At 43.2% G+C, this 17465-nt stretch overlaps 8 protein-coding genes across 8 annotated transcripts; 6 read left to right on the top strand and 2 right to left on the bottom strand. All coding sequences in view use genetic code 12, as the record gives it.

Moving 5' to 3' along the window:
- Positions 1-63: 63 nt before the first annotated feature.
- PTC4 (type 2C protein phosphatase) lies at positions 64-1338 on the top strand (the record flags this gene model as incomplete). The annotated part of the gene is made up of 1 exon (XM_001485896.1): positions 64-1338. One exon carries the CDS (start codon positions 64-66, stop codon positions 1336-1338), a length of 1275 nt encoding a protein of 424 aa, XP_001485946.2.
- Positions 1339-1697: 359 nt separating this feature from the next.
- Positions 1698-3035, top strand: PGUG_01616 (uncharacterized protein; the record flags this gene model as incomplete). The annotated part of the gene is made up of 1 exon (XM_001485895.1): positions 1698-3035. One exon carries the CDS (start codon positions 1698-1700, stop codon positions 3033-3035), a length of 1338 nt encoding a protein of 445 aa, XP_001485945.2.
- Positions 3036-3101: 66 nt separating this feature from the next.
- On the bottom strand, positions 3102-4595 carry TPS1 (alpha,alpha-trehalose-phosphate synthase (UDP-forming) TPS1; the record flags this gene model as incomplete). The annotated part of the gene is made up of 1 exon (XM_001485894.1): positions 3102-4595. The coding sequence occupies one exon, from the start codon at positions 4593-4595 to the stop codon at positions 3102-3104; it is 1494 nt and encodes a 497-aa protein (XP_001485944.2).
- Positions 4596-5330: 735 nt separating this feature from the next.
- On the top strand, positions 5331-6221 carry PGUG_01614 (protein transporter YIF1; the record flags this gene model as incomplete). Its single annotated transcript, XM_001485893.1, has 1 exon — positions 5331-6221. The coding sequence occupies one exon, from the start codon at positions 5331-5333 to the stop codon at positions 6219-6221; it is 891 nt and encodes a 296-aa protein (XP_001485943.2).
- Positions 6222-6429: 208 nt separating this feature from the next.
- POL2 (DNA polymerase epsilon catalytic subunit) lies at positions 6430-13056 on the top strand (the record flags this gene model as incomplete). Its single annotated transcript, XM_001485892.1, has 1 exon — positions 6430-13056. The coding sequence occupies one exon, from the start codon at positions 6430-6432 to the stop codon at positions 13054-13056; it is 6627 nt and encodes a 2208-aa protein (XP_001485942.2).
- A 132-nt stretch (positions 13057-13188) lies between these two features.
- On the top strand, positions 13189-14637 carry PGUG_01612 (origin recognition complex subunit 5; the record flags this gene model as incomplete). The annotated part of the gene is made up of 1 exon (XM_001485891.1): positions 13189-14637. The coding sequence occupies one exon, from the start codon at positions 13189-13191 to the stop codon at positions 14635-14637; it is 1449 nt and encodes a 482-aa protein (XP_001485941.2).
- Positions 14638-14643: 6 nt separating this feature from the next.
- Positions 14644-15693, bottom strand: PGUG_01611 (U5 snRNP complex subunit; the record flags this gene model as incomplete). Its single annotated transcript, XM_001485890.1, has 1 exon — positions 14644-15693. The coding sequence occupies one exon, from the start codon at positions 15691-15693 to the stop codon at positions 14644-14646; it is 1050 nt and encodes a 349-aa protein (XP_001485940.2).
- Positions 15694-16034: 341 nt separating this feature from the next.
- Positions 16035-17447, top strand: PGUG_01610 (uncharacterized protein; the record flags this gene model as incomplete). The annotated part of the gene is made up of 1 exon (XM_001485889.1): positions 16035-17447. The coding sequence occupies one exon, from the start codon at positions 16035-16037 to the stop codon at positions 17445-17447; it is 1413 nt and encodes a 470-aa protein (XP_001485939.2).
- Between the last annotated feature and the right edge of the window lie 18 nt (positions 17448-17465).

Here is a 17465-nt window from a genome sequence, read left to right as displayed (position 1 = left end):
GGTGGGTTTGGTTCAATTGGTCAATTGGTCAAGTGTCTTTGCTAAAAATGGTCTTAGCTCCAAATGGTGAATACTTGGGTTCTGTCTCACCCCACACTCGAACCAGCTGCGGCCCCTTACACGTGCCACAATGCACGTGTTGGGCTTGTCGACCCACCACCCAACATCGCCTATATGCCGTCCTGCCGTCGTGCGACCTCACTTCCCGCGTACCGTCATTCGCTATCCTTGCAATCACCACTTAGCATCATGGGTCAATTGATGTCCCACCCTATTGAGGACAAGAACGTGGAGTGCCATAGCCACGAGAGCCTCACATACTCTATAGGATCGATGCAGGGTTATCGTATGTCAATGGAGGATGCCCATTGTGTGAAGATAGATGAACACGAAAGAGTTGGTGTTTTTGGAGTTTTTGATGGTCATGGGGGCAAGGAGTGTGCTAATGTGGTATGTGAGCGGCTTCCACTGATGATTTTCAAAAAAATTCTGGCGTTGTTGGATGACAAAAATGTCTTGGACGCGAACAGCAATGAGGATGCAAAAAAGGAAGAGAATGGGGAGAAAGTAGATGGAAATGCAAACAACATCCTCAAAGATTCAAAACTAAACAAATTGCGTTCATCCGCCATGGATGTGATACGTAATTGCTTTTTCCGCGTGGACCATGAATTGGAAGCGTATCACGATGCTGCCAATTGCGGAACCACCGCCATCGTGGCCACTGTTCTAGCCGGAAAATACGTCATAGTGGCCAATACCGGCGACTCTCGTTGCATTATGTCTGTCAACGGCGCCGCAAAGACATTGTCGTTCGACCATAAACCATCCACCATGGGCGAACGGGTTCGAATTGAGAATTCGGGAGGCTACGTGGTGTGTGGACGGGTCAACGAGGTGTTGGCGCTTTCCAGAGCGTTTGGCGATTTTAAGTTCAAAACGCCCTACGTTGATGGTGATACTAACCAGATCTACGCACGCAATAAAAAGTACTGGAAAAATGGCGTGGTGCATTTACCGCCGGAGCTTCTTCTGGTGCTGGTGGAACCAGATATTCTCGTCTACGATCTATCCAAACTTACTGCTCCAGAATTCATGGTGCTTGCTTGCGACGGTATATGGGACTGCTACACTAATGACCAACTTCTCAAGGCAATTCGCTCGAAGCTCGCAGAACTGTGGAATCTCAGACACATCACCGAATACATCTTGAACGAGTGCATCTCCATGGCTTCATCTGCAACTGGAATTGGGTTCGATAACATGACGCTAGTCATTGTCGCACTTCATCCAACCGAAACCATCGACGAGTGGTACCAAAGAATGAAAAGCCCTTAAGCCTTCTAGGCATAAATATTTATCACATTACGACTTGACGACCGACGGCTGTTGCCCTAGACTAATATACGTTAACAGTTTTACCACCAGTAATCACCCCACCAGCAACATCCACACACCATTCCACCCTCCCGGCACTGTCGCTATCACCGGCAAACAAACACCAATATACCTAACCCAAACACTTTTTTCCATTTTGCATACTAGTCATCCAACATTCTGGTGACCAAGTACTCCCTAGCATTGCATTGCGACGCGTAAGTTGCTCAGAAGTCATATTTTTGCATCCTATCCACTGTTGTGAATCGATTTTCCTTTTTCAAAAACAGTTCATAAAACTCCATATTTTTGGACTTCCAATGTCCTTGACGGAGTACGAAGACCCCATAATTCTTCTTGCGAGAGATCCGAACCTCAATAAAGAGCAAGAAAAGACCGCTGAACTTATTCGGATTATTGGAAATTTCCCACCTACTGAGAGAAAAGTATCCAAACTATGTCTGGCACTGTTGGTGATTCTCCAAAGTTTGGAGAAAATCGAATTGCAGCTCAAAAACTGGGCATTCATGTCGCTAGATATAAATTCTGAAGACCATTTCGATGCCAAAAGTGGCTCATCTATTCACAATTTCAACAGCAATGTTGCTACTCGGGTCCTAGGACTTTGTCGTGATATGAACCGAAAATTGAACCAAATAGCGGCGGACATAGACTATATTACTTCAGTTCTGAAAACATTGTCAGTCATTGAATACTTGCTGGATTCGGGTACTCTTCTCACGAGTTTAACGCTTCGAAACATCAAATTAAAGGACCTTACTTCCGAAAAAATTACAGTAGCTTATCTGAAAGCGCTGTTGATTTCAATCGGAACAGAATTGGAAGAAGCTTTGAACAACGGAACCGAAGTTGACGATACTACGGCTACATACAAGCAATTCGTGGCTAGTTTGATGAAGCAACTTAACAATGCCATCGAATCCGAAGACCTGGCTTCCAAATTCGAGTGCTTGGCGGTGATAAGCGATATGGAAAAGATGTTTGAAGCATGGAAACTTGAACGGGCCCAGCAAACTTCTCAGCAAGAAGACCACAGCGAACTCGAAAGGTTTTCTCACTCCACCCCAGAACCCTTTTCAGCTGCCGATAGCCGCTACGATAGCGACGAGGAATCTTTCTCGACATCGCTCTCGTCGTACAATCCACCCGTTATTCATTCCATCACCAAAGCATCTCCTGAACTTGATTCGTCCCTCCATAAGACCACCATTTCGTCAGAAATGCCATTTCTCATGTCGGCGTTTAGTTCGGCTCGTAATTTCGAGGAAGATGTGAGCCACTATGCGCCCCATCTGGCAGATCGAAAGCCCAAGAACACGGCAGCGGCACCCACAAAATCAACTCAAACCAAAGAAACAAAGCGTAAACCACAGCCACGACCTGTGCTCCATCACAAGACAAATCTTCCCGATTCGAGTCTTTACTCCGAGAGTCAGATTCTCCAGCCGCTGACCGCCAGCTTGTTGTACGCAAACCGATCATTGCTCGCAAAACTTGGAATCAAGCCACAAGTTATCGAAGCCGAAATACCAGTCGATGAAAAAGAGAACTCGAAGAACAAAGACCACCAATTGTTCGTACCGCTCACCAGCGAGAATCTCCTCACCCACAATAGCCTCGAAGACGAAGTAGAATAGTCTTTATATTCACATATACCCTAATTTATTCTTTTACCGCAGATATATGTTCTATGGCACGATAGTCTATACTTGGCACTTAGAAAGCTCCTTCACAAAAGTTTCTCCCCAATGGGCCGACGTGTGTTTGGAGATGTATTCAAAGAGCTTTTCGAACTCTATACGTCGTTTCTCTTGAGGCATAGTCAAACTTTCTTTGATAGCTTCGCTCAACTCTTCGATATTCCATGGATTCACCACGATGGCTCCATTCAAAGATTGGGCGGCTCCAGCGAACTCAGAAAGAATCAATGCTCCATTTTTCTCCTTTTGACATGCAATGTATTCGTAACTGACCAAGTTCATTCCATCTCGAGTGGAGCTAATCAAGCACACATCGGATACATGGTACAAACTGATAAGCTCGTCAAACGGAATCGATTTGTGCATAAAGTGAATAGGAACGAATTCCACCGTTCCAAAACGTCCATTAATACGTCCCACGAGCTCATTGACGGTAGCACGAAGGCTTTGGTACTCCTCGACATCTCCACGAGAAGGAACGGCCACCTGGACCAACACCACCTTGCCTATCCATTCGGGGTTTTCTGTCAAAAACACCTCGAAAGCGTGCAACTTTTGCGGCACACCCTTGATGTAGTCTAACCGATCTACACCAACAATGATCTTTGTATCGCCAAACTTTTGTTTCAATTGCTTGACACGAGCAACAGCCGAGTCTTTCGTCAAGCCCTCGGTAAACTTGTCTACATCTATACCAATGGGAAAAGCGCCAATGTTGATGGAGCGGCCCTGGTACTGGATGCCGTTGGGAACGGTTGAAACGTCGGAAACGATACGACTGACGGCAGACAAGAAATGACGAGCATAGTCATATGTGTGGAAGCCTATCAAATCGCAACTCAAAACACCTACCAAGATTTCACGACGAACAGGTAGGATTCTGTAAATCTCCGACGATGGGAAGGGAGTGTGGAGGAAAAAGCCAATACGCACGTTTTTCTTGGTTTTTCCTAGTTCTTCACGCAACATCTGGGGAAGAAGCATAAGATGATAATCGTGAACCCACACCAAATCATTATCGTCCACCTGTTCAGCAACCTTAACAGCAAACTGGCGATTGGCCTCAATGTAGGCAGCCCACGCGTTTTCGTCAAAGTTCATTTCTCCAGGATGGTAGTGGAAAAGAGGCCACAAGATCAGGTTCAGGAATCCATTATAGTGTAAATCAGCCACCACATCACTTAAAAAAATTGCTGTACAATTGAATTTGTCCATCAAATCACGATTGACTCGCTCACACTCATCTTCAGGAAACTCCGCCCCAGGCCAACCAAGCCATTGAAATTCAGTCAGCTTCTTCAACCCTTGAAGTCCGGTGACAAGTCCTCCCGAAGACATCATATAGTCATACTTGCCACCTTCAGATCTCTTGATGGTGACCGGAAGACGGTTCGAAACCACAATGACCTTTCCTTTGTTCATAATTGCTGTACTCGAGAATCTCAAAGATGTTCTAAGAACTGTAGATTGCTCCTGATAATTGAGTGTCTGGTGCATGGGTGTGCCAACAGCAATAGAAGATCTCCGAAGCCGAAACTAAAAAAGCCGAACAAGAACAAGGAAGCCGAAAGGAAGCTACAAGGAAGCCAATTAATTGACTACTAAGTAGACATAACCAGATGGGTTGAGGGTGATTGAATGAATTTGGGTTGTTTGTTCCGTTGCGGGAAGGCATTATCGACCTATTTGGGTGCTGCGTATCTCGATATCTGCTCACTTTCGGAGTTGCTAATTTAGCCCGATTAGAATAGTTGGCTAGTCAATTGACAAGATTTGTAAAGGAATTAGGTGAACAACAAGGAAAGAAATTGACCGAGAATGAAACATGGACTGGAATTCGGATTGTAATGATGTTGAAGATTTCAGTAATTTTCACCGTAAACCTCTCAGAGACCTATCCATGATAGAATTTGCAATATTCATCTTTTAGGATGACTTAAATACTGTTTAATTCCCAAAATATACTTCTCTTAATGGCAATTGAGTGTCCCAAGCTAGCATTGCCAATTCCATTTTCGCTCGATGTCAACTATTTTCAGCCATTGAGTCTCAAGTCGAGTCTCTACTTTAAATTTCCACCTAAAAGAGGCACTCGATCTTTTTAAATCTACTCTTATCCCTTCACTCTTCATCTCACTTCTCTTCGCATCATTTGCAGCCATCCATTCCAAACCACATCCACACACCGGGCACCACTTCTCACCGAATCGTCGCGACAACTTTATATCTGTCATGTATACGCCATACAACCAGCAGAACCTCCAGCATCCCCAGCCGTTCCACACACAGCCCCTGAACCTTCCTCAACAGCAGTACCAGCAGCAGGGCCAATTCCAGCAACCACAAGGAACTCAACCTCAGCAAAATGCTCCATACACGTTTTTCAACGATCCCACCGCCGCAATGGCAGCTCAATTTGCACGTACTGGACTCGATTCTTCCAACCAGTATCTTCAGCAGAACCTCGGGCTGTTCATGTCCAACGCCGGAGACCTCCATTACTATTTCCAAGTGAGCAATTCGTATGTTGTTCGCAAAATCTTGTTGGTTTTGTTTCCCTATCGCAATAAAAACTGGTCCAGATTGACCACTACGGTCGATGGCTCTTCGCTGACGCAGTACCTCCCACCTTCTCACGACACCAACGCACCAGATCTCTATATTCCACTTATGGCGTTCATAACCTACATTCTCTTGTGGTCTTGCTTCCAAGGTTTAAAAGGTGATTTCCACCCACAACTCTTTGGGTACTTGGCATCACAGACGCTTGCATGTTCGTTCTTGGATATTTTGTTCTTCAGGGTCGGTCTCTACTTGTTAAATTGCTCCACAAACTCGTCATTGTGGGACTTGATAAGTTTCAGCGGTTACAAATATGTCGCTATTATTGTGTTGTTGGTGTTTAAACATTTGGTTGGCTCCAGCTGGATGTTTTACTACTCGATTGTGCTTGCTGTAACCATAAGCTTGTCTTTGTTTTTGATGCGGTCGCTCAAATTCATGGTACTTCCTAGCACCACCAATAATACTGTTAGTGCGAAACAAAGACGTATCCGGGTGCAATTCTTGTTCTTGTACGCCGTGGTGTTACAGTTCTTGATTATCTTATTTATGAGCAGGTAGTGGTGGAATAGAGTAACAAAAAAACTATGAAAGATTCTGAGCAAGCCAATTGCACTCGCAAGTCATCTGTAGACATTCACTTCAACACACTCTCCATTTCCACTAATCCCTTCATCTACTAACCTCTCCATTCACCATGCTCCATCTTGCGTCCGGCATATAATCCGTCCTCATCACTTCTCATTCACCGCGTAAGACGCGTCAACTCATGTCCCACACCCGGCGGCCAGCAGGCGTCAATAAAACATCTGTACGGGAATTCAAAGCCCGCAACAATGATGAAACAGCGAATCCAATGCTTAATAATGCTATAAACCGTCGAGAATTAGTGGAAAAAATCGACAAAATCGACTCGATGATGGGCTTCAACAGAATGGATCATGGCGAATTAGACGGGACAAAACCACGAAAAGGATGGTTGGTCAACATGCATACCACTACGGTTCCCTCAGAGGACTACCTTGCCGGATACTCAGGTGTGGACTATTATTTTATCGACGAGGAAGGTGGAACTTTCAAATCAACCATTCAATTCGATCCATACTTTTTCTTACTGGTGGTTCCAGGAAGAGAGTCCGAAGTTGAAGAGACGTTACGCAAACGCTTGGAATCCTGTAATATCAAAAGCATAAATAGGGTGGTCAAGGAAGACCTCTCGTTACCTAATCACTTGGTAGGTCTTAAGAAGACCCTATTGAAATTAATATTCCACAACATTTCTGACCTTCTTGCTGCCAGGAGGATACTATCTCCTATAATTCGTGACAATGAGATGCAGAATGAAACCAGAGACGTCTACTCTGCACTTAAGATTTCAGGGCTCAATGGAAACACCAAATTCGACATTTCTCACTCGTCAACAAATGAATACACCGATCCCACCCAACTCATATCAGACATACGCGAGTACGATGTCCCTTATCATGTCCGTGTTTCCATAGACGCTAATATTCGTGTTGGCAAATGGTACTATGTATACGCAAAGCATTCAGAGGTGACATTGGTCGAGGATAAAGAAACAATTGCATTTGCTGATCCAGTCGTGTTGGCGTTCGATATCGAGACGTGTAAGGCTCCACTTAAGTTTCCTGACTCAAAGACTGATCAGATCATGATGATTTCGTATATGATTGACGGTGACGGTTACTTGATTACAAACAGAAACGTCATTGCCGAGGATATCGATGATTTTGAGTATACTCCAAAACCAGAGTATCCAGGATATTTCACAATCTTCAATGAAGCCGATGAAGTGCTGATGTTGAAACGCTTTTTTGAGCACATTCGTGAGGTACGGCCCACAGTAATAGCAACATTTAATGGTGATTTCTTCGATTGGCCCTACGTGGAAGATCGTGCCAGACAACATCAATTGGACATGTTTGAGGAAATCGGGTTTGCAAAGGATAACGATGGTGAGTACAAGTCAAAGTATTGTGTACACATGGATTGTTTCCGCTGGGTTAAACGTGATTCTTATTTGCCTCAAGGATCTCAAGGTTTGAAAGCAGTCACCACCGCCAAGTTGGGTTATAATCCAACAGAACTCGATCCCGAACTAATGACCCCTTATGCATCAGAACAACCACAATTGCTTTCCGAATACTCTGTATCTGATGCAGTTGCTACCTACTACTTGTACTACAAGTACGTTCATCCTTTCATCTTCTCCTTGTGCACTATCATTCCTTTGAACCCTGACGAGGTGTTGCGTAAGGGTACAGGTACTCTTTGTGAAATGTTGTTGATGGTACAGGCTTACCAGAAGAACATTTTACTTCCAAACAAGTACACCGATCCAATTGAACGTTTCTTCGAAGGACATCTTTTGGAGTCTGAAACCTATGTTGGTGGTCATGTCGAATCTTTGGAGGCAGGTGTGTTTCGAAGTGATTTGCCGTGTAAATTTAATGTTGATCCATCTGCTGTCCAAGAAATTCTTGACAATCTTCATAATTCTTTGAGGTTTTGTATTGAGGTCGAAAACAAGAAATCGCTTGATGATGTCGAGAATTATGATGAAATCTATAATAAGATCAAGGAAACGTTATTGGACTTGAAAAATAATCCAGTGCGAGAAGAAAACCCTCTTATCTACCATGTGGATGTGGCTTCGATGTACCCCAATATCATGACTTCAAATCGTTTGCAACCCGATTCTATGAAATCAGAAGAAGACTGTGCAGCATGTGACTTCAACAGACCAGGGAAAACTTGTGATCGACGTTTGGAATGGTCCTGGAGAGGTGAGTTCTACCCTACTAATATGGGTGACTACAATAATGTGAAGCGAAATCTCCAAGAAGCAAATGAAAGATTTCAAACAAGAAGCGGTCGAAGGATTCCTTTCAATGACATGCCATACCCAGATCAAGCGCAAGTGATCAAAAATCGTTTAGCTGAGGTTTCGAAGAAAAACTACCATCGTTTGAAGCAATCGAAGACCGTTAAGAGAGACGCAATTGTTTGTCAAAGAGAGAATCCATTCTACGTCAACACTGTCCGCGACTTCAGAGACAGAAGATATGAATTCAAAACTCTTGCTAAGGTTTGGAAAGGAAAATCCTCTAAGATGGACACCACTGATAGCATTGGAAGAGAAGAAGCCAAAAAGATGGTGGTTCTTTACGATTCTCTTCAGCTTGCCCATAAAGTCATCTTGAACTCGTTCTATGGCTACGTGATGAGAAAGGGCTCACGATGGTATTCCATGGAAATGGCAGGAATTACCTGTTTAACAGGTGCTAAAATCATTCAGATGGCTCGATCACTTGTGGAAAGGTTGGGACGTCCTCTTGAATTGGATACGGATGGTATTTGGTGTATTTTACCCACCTCGTTTCCTGAAAACTACAACTTGAAATGCAAAGACGGTAAGAAAATCTTGCTTGAATATCCATGCTCGATGCTTAACTATTTGGTCCATCAGCAGTTCACAAACCATCAGTACCAGGATTTAGTAGATGAAAACACCTTCAAGTATTCTACGAGGTCCGAGAATTCGATTTTCTTTGAGGTAGATGGTCCTTATAAAGCTATGATCTTGCCCACATCGAAGGAAGAAGGTAAGGGTTTGAAAAAGAGGTACGCAGTGTTCAATGACGATGGATCCCTTGCGGAATTAAAAGGTTTCGAACTCAAAAGAAGAGGAGAGTTGCAATTGATTAAGAATTTCCAGTCTGATATCTTCAAACTCTTCTTGGAAGGAGACACACTTGAAGGCTGTTACAAGGCTGTGGCATCGGTGGCTAATAACTGGCTTGATGTGTTGGACACAAAGGGCGGTATGCTTGAAGATGAAGATCTCATTGAACTTATCTGTGAAAACCGTAGTATGTCCAAGAGTTTGGCAGAGTATGGAAATCAGAAATCCACTTCCATCACCACTGCAAAGAGATTGGGTGAGTTCCTTGGTGAAGAAATGGTGAAAGATGCTGGGTTGGCATGTAAGTATATTATCAGTGCTAAACCCGTCGGAAAACCCATTACGGAGAGAGCTGTTCCCGTTTCAATCTTTTCTCATGAAGAGAAACAGAAATACTTGAGAAATTGGTTAGGTGATCAATCTTTGACATCCTTTGATCCCCGGAGTGTCATTGATTGGGACTACTACTATGAGCGGTTAGCTTCAGTGGTACAAAAAATCATAACAATTCCTGCTGCTTTGCAAGGAGTTAAAAACCCTGTTCCAAGAGTGGATCATCCTGATTGGTTGCGAAAGAAGGTGCTTGCTTCAGAAGATAAGAAGAAACAGTCGTCTATCGGCTCCTTCTTTTCCAAGGCCAGTAAAGAAGACGCAGCTGCCGCTGCTGCTGCGGAGTCGAGAGTTATCAAAGACATCGAAGACTTCGGGTCTGTTGAATATTCCACTGGGACCCGAAAGGTGAGCAAGGTGACTTCACGTAAACGGAAAGGCATCAACAATGCTAACAGCGATCCATTGGAGGAAGAGAAGATAGCAGCTATTCTTCAAAAACCTTGCCCCAAAATGACCGAAGACTACGCTGGATTCTTAGCCTACCAAAAGGCTAAATGGAGGGTACAGGCACGAAATCGGGAACGTCGTAGGACTTTATTTGGACCATCAGCTGACACTTCGTTCAGATCATCTGTTGGAACTCTCTACCGAAGACAGGCTGAATCCGTGGCGGGAAGTAATTGGGAAATTTTACAGTACAAGCCAGATCCTTCAAAGCCTGGTGCACTCAAAGTTCATGTTTTTTCCAATAACAAAGTGCACACATTCAGTTTTCAAATTCCAAAAATCGTTTACGCTGCTCTCAAAAGCGAACTCTCTCCACGAAGGCGTTTACGAGAAGCAAGAATTGACCCAAGTAACGCTATTTTGCCTAATGGTCATGATGCTTCGCATCTTTACAAGATAACAATGCCTGAAGCTGTCTTTGAAGAAGAAATGCTTCTGGTCGACAGCTTGCTTCAAGGCTCTACCGTTCTCGGATTGTATGAAACCCAAGTCTCTGCGTTGGAAAGGGCTATTATTAATTTGGGAAATACCGTCAAGTTTGATGATACTAAGGTGGGATCATTGGGAAAAGGTTTAAAGTCTGGATTTCATTTGAAAGACCTTTCGCCGGTGAAGGACGAGACATATTTGAGAAGATTCAAGATGGATATCTGCTACTTGTTGCATATTGTTGCAAACAACTACGAGTTCTACTCCTTGTTCAAAACATGGGAAGGAAGCGCGACAGTGTACATCTTGAAGCCTTCTTCAGGCGCTCAAGAATTACCTCCCAACATGCAAAGGATCTATGAAGACTTGTTTCATAGTAAAAAGACCAAGTTGGAAGCTACTTCGAGTATTTTGGATTACTCTTCAACTATGGAGTTTGACACCGTCTACTATAATGATAGAGGCAAGCTTTTCAAACGTATTGACAAAGATCTTCGAAAGCTTGAAGAGACCAGAAGCACCAAAGCCCTCTTGGCAATCCAATCGCCCTACGCTAATGCTTTGCTTAGTCAATTAAAGTCTGTCCAGGATTATCCAACGATACGAATGGGCATGCGTGAACTCAAGCTTCCAGCTATCGGTTGGCAATCATTAATTTCCAAGCGCATAGTTAACCATTATTTCGTGTTAGGCGCATGGATTAAGAACTTGATTTCCATTTCAAAGTACGGAAACATTCCGTTGTGCAATTTGGAGATTGACAACTTGGGGTACCTCATTGATGTCGAGTATGCCCGGAGATTGAGTATGAATAACGTTGTCCTTTGGTGGTCTCCGAAAGCATTGCCTGATCATGGAGGTTTCGAAAATGATAGTGCCCAGGACTATGAGAACTTTGACTTCCCTCAATTCAACAACCCCGAAGTATACGATACTACAAGTTTGGAAATAGAACTCGGGACACTCACGATTAACACTATTTTGACTAGTGCACTTATAAATGGAGCCGAGGGTACGGACTTAGCTGATGAAGTGGTAGAGTTTGATAACAATAATGGGGCTGGTAGTATTGCTAGTGACTCGTTTTCTGCACCAGCTATGCAAATATTGAGATCGATGGTCAAGAATTGGTGGGATGATGCGTTGAACAACGACGTTAATGCTGACGCACTTATGAACAACCTTGAAATGTGGATTCAACGGAAAGAGTCACATTTGTACGATTATGCTTTACATTATCAGGTGCACAACTTGACGATCAAGAGTTTGTTGCAGCTCCTAGGTGAATTCAAACGACTGGGCTCGAATGTGATATTTGCAAACAGAAACAAAGTTATCCTACTGACTCCTAAGGTGTCTGTGGAGCAAACGTATGCGTCCACCCAGTACTTGGTGAAGGCCACCAGAGCGAAACCATTGTTCAACTTTCTCGATATGAGAGTTGTCAAGTACTGGGACATCTTAGTTTGGATGGACAGATTCAATTTTGGAGGACGATCATGTAAGGAAATTACCGCTGAGGAGAATCAAAACCTCACGATCGAAAGCAATTGGCTTATCAAGAAGTTCTTGCCAATCATGTTTCAAGATGAATTCGAGGACTGGGTCCTAATATTCATTCAAGCGTTAGCGAAGCATAAGAGCAAGACAATTCTACAGTCAAGTCAAATGGGACGCACGCAGAGAGTAACTCAAATTGCCCATCGTATAAAAGGGAAGAAGGAAGACGGGGAAGAAAATGAAGAAGACGAGTACAATTATGATGTTGTGGATGTCTTCAGATTGCCATTACTTAAACGTATTGAAAAGCTCTACCGCCGACAAAACGAATCGATAATCAACCCCGAGTTGGAACAAGAGTACAGGTTCCCGGTGCTTCCAGGCTCACACCTTAATATGAAGAACCCAGCTTTGGAGCTTGTCAAGTTTCTCTGTGCCGTTTTTTCATTATCTCACCGTCAAAACATCGAAGTGAGAATGCTTCGCAAAGACCTTTTATCTATTTTTGACGTGAAAGAATTCAGTCCCGAGGCGAATTTCAAAGATCCTTGTGTCAGCCTTGTGTTATCACAGTTCCGCTGTGACTATTGTAACCATGTTCGGGAGATTGACTTCTGTCGCGATACTGAGGTGGATGTCTGGAATTGTACCAATTGCCATAAGCAGCACAATAAGGCATCTCTCGAGGAGCAATTGATCACCCAGTATCTCAAGACAGTGACCAAATTCCAATGTCAGGACTTGAAGTGCTCCAAATGTGGCCAAATCAAGAGCGACAACATGAGTGAGTTCTGTCGATGCTCAGGAAAATGGGTTGGAACTATACCCTACGAGCACATTGCGCAAGAACTTCAAATATACGCTGGTGTTGCCAAGGCTTACAACTTGGAGTTGTTGCGATCTGTGGGAGCCTCGGGATGAATTAGCAGCAAAACAGCATTAGCTAGCATTAAAAATAAAGATACCATCAAGTATGAAAGTAAATGGCTGCAACTTTGGGGTCTGGGTGCGAAGATCACCAAATTCAATGCGAAATATAAACGACCATATGGAATGCCCTCAAGTAATACCGATGACAAGACACCTTTATTCCGAGAAAACGAGCTCCAGTTCCTAAAGACATTCGTGAATGAAGACCATAATTTGCTGGCTCCCGTACTACTAGTACATGGGAACAAATCCGTAGGCAAGACGTTCCTAGTGAAGTTCTTTTTGGATACTATTGCAACAAATAAAACCATAATTCGATGTGATGAGTGTGTGACGAAGAAGCTTTTGCTTCAACGGTGCTTGAAGAACATACGGCTTGATAGTGGCGTTGATCTTCAAAATTATAAGCAACAATATCAAAATAAAGGACGAGAAGAAGCTCGTTTTGGAGCTTTATGTGACACTTTTGCGGGCTTTTTGGACATATTGGAGCAGTTCTTCACAGAGACAAACTATGCCCATCGACATGTGCTCGTACTCGATCGATTTGATCAATGCATGGAAAAATCAGACGAATTATTCACTTCTTTTCTGCGAATGGTGGAGCGTCGAGCACTCCAAAACTTGACCGTGATAATAATAACTTCCGGTGCCGTACCCAATGAAATCGCTACGTTGACAGTTCCAGTTATTTATTTCAAACCGTATTCAGAAAGCCAGGTGGTACAAATATTGCAGCTGCATCAGTTGTGTCACTTTCAAGGCATGGAGGAAACTGGCACTTTTTGGGCTCAGTACTGTAAGATTGTAGTTGATCTATACTACAGCTACACGGGTTGCAACTTGAGCTTGCTTATGGACATTTGTGTCAAACTTTGGGACAACTTTACCTTGCCTATTCGAGAAGGTCGATATACCCCACAAGATTTCTTTCAGGTTTATCGAGATCGCAGACATTTGTTCACAGATGATTATGTCGTAGACGTTCCTCTTGAGAATGACGACGATGAAAGCGAGTCGCTGCTTGCTAACATTTCAGACCTTCCATATCACTCAAAATTCATCTTGATAGCATCATACTTGGCATCGTTCGTTGATCCCCGAAGCGATATCAATTCCTTCTCCAAACTCAAATCTCGTCGAGTAAAGAAAGCGAAAACTAGTCTTGGTCAGCTCAGAAAGGGTATGCAATCCAAGGAGGATATAGACTCGAGGCTCCTTAATGCCGCATTTTTTGACCTTGAAAGACTATTGGCAATATTGAGAGTAATCTACAGAAACGAGTCGGACTCAATTAATATACCCACCATTGATTTGGCTAATTTATACGAAGATGAGCTTGAAAGAATAATGAAGGAACGAGAAAAAGAGCAGGACCTGTTTTCTCTCAATTCCAACGTCGAGTTGAATAGCCAGATAGCTACGTTGGTGTCTTTAGGGCTTCTTGGAAGAACATCTTCTGCCGATATTTTGAGTTCAAAAGCTAGGTGGAAGTGTAATATTTCATGGACCATAGTATCCAGTTTGGCGGACGATGTGAACTTTCCCATTCAAAACTATTTAGTAGAATAATAAATCCTAGAATGTGACCTCGTTGACATCCGCAAACTCATTCTCTCCTACACGTCTTACCATTACATCACCGTTGAAATAATGTTCAACCCATTCAGCCATTTGCTGGACCGTATATGGCCCATTTACAATGTCTTCTCCCTTCCAGCGAAACTCCCATTCTTGAGAATCCTCTTCCTCCCTCAGGCGCTTGATCCCTCGTTGTTCCAATTCCTGACCGGTTTCTCGTGAATATAGTCTCATTAGTTCTTCTCGTGATTTGTCATAAACATCGTCAATATCGTTGTCGTTGGTCAAGCGATCACACGCCTCTGTGATATCAAAGACCATTTCTTTTCGCAGAGTTTCTTCTTCAGAGATACTCTTACCCTTTTTTTTAGGCGCCAATCTCGCCAATGCTTCGAGTGGAGTTTCAGTAGGTTCCAAGAACTGGACTAAAATTCGAAGATTTTCGGCAATGTCTCGAAAGTCCTCCAACTTCTGACGACGTGCCCTTTGCTCGTTCTTTTCTCGAAGTTTTTGGGCCCTTTTTGCTCTTCTAGTTTCTGCTCCGTTGGAGTTCATCCAAGCTTCTTCTTCGGTTGTGGATGCTTTGCGTTCGTAGTTTCCATCGGCATCAAACACACCTTCCTCTGCTTCTTCTCGAAGATTGAACTGTTCTAGTTTTGGTTCCTTTTTACGACCTTTTGACTCACCGTCTTCAGCATTGATATAGTAGGCATTGGCTTCATCATCATCATCGTCATCTTCTTCATTTTGGTCTTCGTCCAATGTCTCTTTTCCTTCATAGACCGAGCTCTCAACCCCCAGAGCCTTCTCAAACTCATTCATGTCCAACAAGTCAACCTTCTTCTTATCTGTCTTTTCCACCTTCTCATCTTCACTGGCAAACATATCGTCGTCATCGTCCTTTTCGTTACCGTTTTTGTCTGGATTCTCATAGTCTGACAGCGACAGGTCCGAATCGTACTGAAGTTTCACATCGTTTCTATGCAATGCCCTTACTCTTTTTCCTTCTACGATATCATCGTGAAGAAATTCCTCATCGGATTCCATTCCATACTCCTACTCTCTTAACTCAATGTAGTAAATACCAGCAACTGAATAGCGTGGAGGACGTAAAGAATAGGTTAGGAGCAAGCAAAAACTGGTTAGGAGCAAATAGGATAAGTCCGAAGTGGAAAGAACTATGCCTGTTTGCAGTGCGAATAATGCGAATTGATGCGCAATTCAAATTGATGTGGTGCGAATAATGCGAATTGATGCAACATCCACACTGCTGCGAATAATGCAAATTGATGCAAATTCCAAACTGATGCGAATTGATGCAACTTGATGTGATATCTTAAGAGATGTGAAAACTAAACTTTCCTCAACTTTCAAGTTGGGTATTGACCATGGACTACGCCAGAGTTCCTGATGGTCTAGAATGCTATTATATCTGTCAAGGCACGAAAAGGTTCTACAGCAACTTTAACCTCTCGGTAGAGCTCAATCGAAAGACAGATGCGATACAATTGTCAAATGCCCTCAGGGCTATGGTTTTAAAGACTCCTTATCTTTCGTCTAATGTTTTTAGAAACGGCAATTTTAATGATAAGAAGTGCAATGGGTCAAACTTCAAAATCAACTACCTCAAAAAAATTGAATTTGAATCGGCAGTCTCCTTTGAAAAGTTTGAAGAAGTAGACAGCGACTTTTTTACGCTGCTTGATGAAAGAGTCTGTCCAATTGGTGAACATCTCCCATTGTGGCAGTTGGTGGTATTTGAGAACCCTGACACTCAGGTTCTTAGTTTTTATTGTGACCACACTTTCTTTGATGGAACTAGTGGTGTTCTATTTATGAAGGACTTGGTGAAAGAATTGAACGAGTGCTGGAAATCACCCAATCTTTCTTATCAGCCAGTTTTATTTGACTACGAAAAAGATGCCCCCAGCTTGGGTAAGATTCCTCGTGGTCCATTTTCCGGTCTGTGGTTGTACAAGGTTTCCATTTTCAAAGTCATTCGAATTGGTCTTGATGAGTTCTGCGTGCCTCCTTTTGCAAAAAAGTTTTTTCGAACTTACATTAAAGGTGGGCCAAATATGTACCGAAACCCTGTGTTTGTATCTGGATGTCGGAGCAAACCAGACCCCAAAACCTTTATACGAGCAGTTTCTTTGACGAAGGATTTGGCTGGGCCACTTCTCAAACTTTGCAAAGCCAACAAAGTGACATTCACTCCTCTTTTGACCATCTTGACATTGTACTCGTTCCAGCAAACAGTGAAGAAGAAATTGTCCATGATGAACACTTCGTCGAATATTTGCATCGATATTAATGGAAGAAGGTACCTACCAGAATGTGCGAATAGGTATGGTCTTTTTATGTCCACATCTATGAGTTTAGTGGCCCCGATTCCATCTCCTGATAAGTGGTTTGACAAGAAGTCACCGCTTAGAAAGACCGATGAAACACTTCTGAAAGATCTCGCTTCCAGATTCCCTTTCAGGTTTGTAGGTGTATTGAAGTACATCAACCCATGGTTTTTGGCAGATAAGCAGCTAGGGCTGACTGAGTGGAAGACTTTGGACTGTTCCAATGTTGGCGTTCAGGACATTTCTTGTGGAGATTGGTATGCTACTTCTGCTTGGTTTTGTCAATCAACGGGAAATGCGGTGAACATGGGTCTCTCATGTATATGTGTTGAGGGTGTTATAAACATCTGCTTTGGATTTGCGGCTCCTTTGGTAGACTTAGTTGGAGAAGAAACCGTCGATGAATTTGAGGCACATTTTTTGAGGACAGTTGAGGATTTAATAGGATAACAGTTTCCGACTAACATT

This window comes from Meyerozyma guilliermondii, genomic scaffold (assembly GCF_000149425.1).
Source record: "Meyerozyma guilliermondii ATCC 6260 scaffold_2 genomic scaffold, whole genome shotgun sequence".
In the NCBI taxonomy this organism is placed as follows: domain Eukaryota; kingdom Fungi; phylum Ascomycota; class Pichiomycetes; order Serinales; family Debaryomycetaceae; genus Meyerozyma; species Meyerozyma guilliermondii.
Note: the sequence above shows the minus strand (reverse complement) of the source record. Positions and strands in the feature narration are given on the sequence as shown.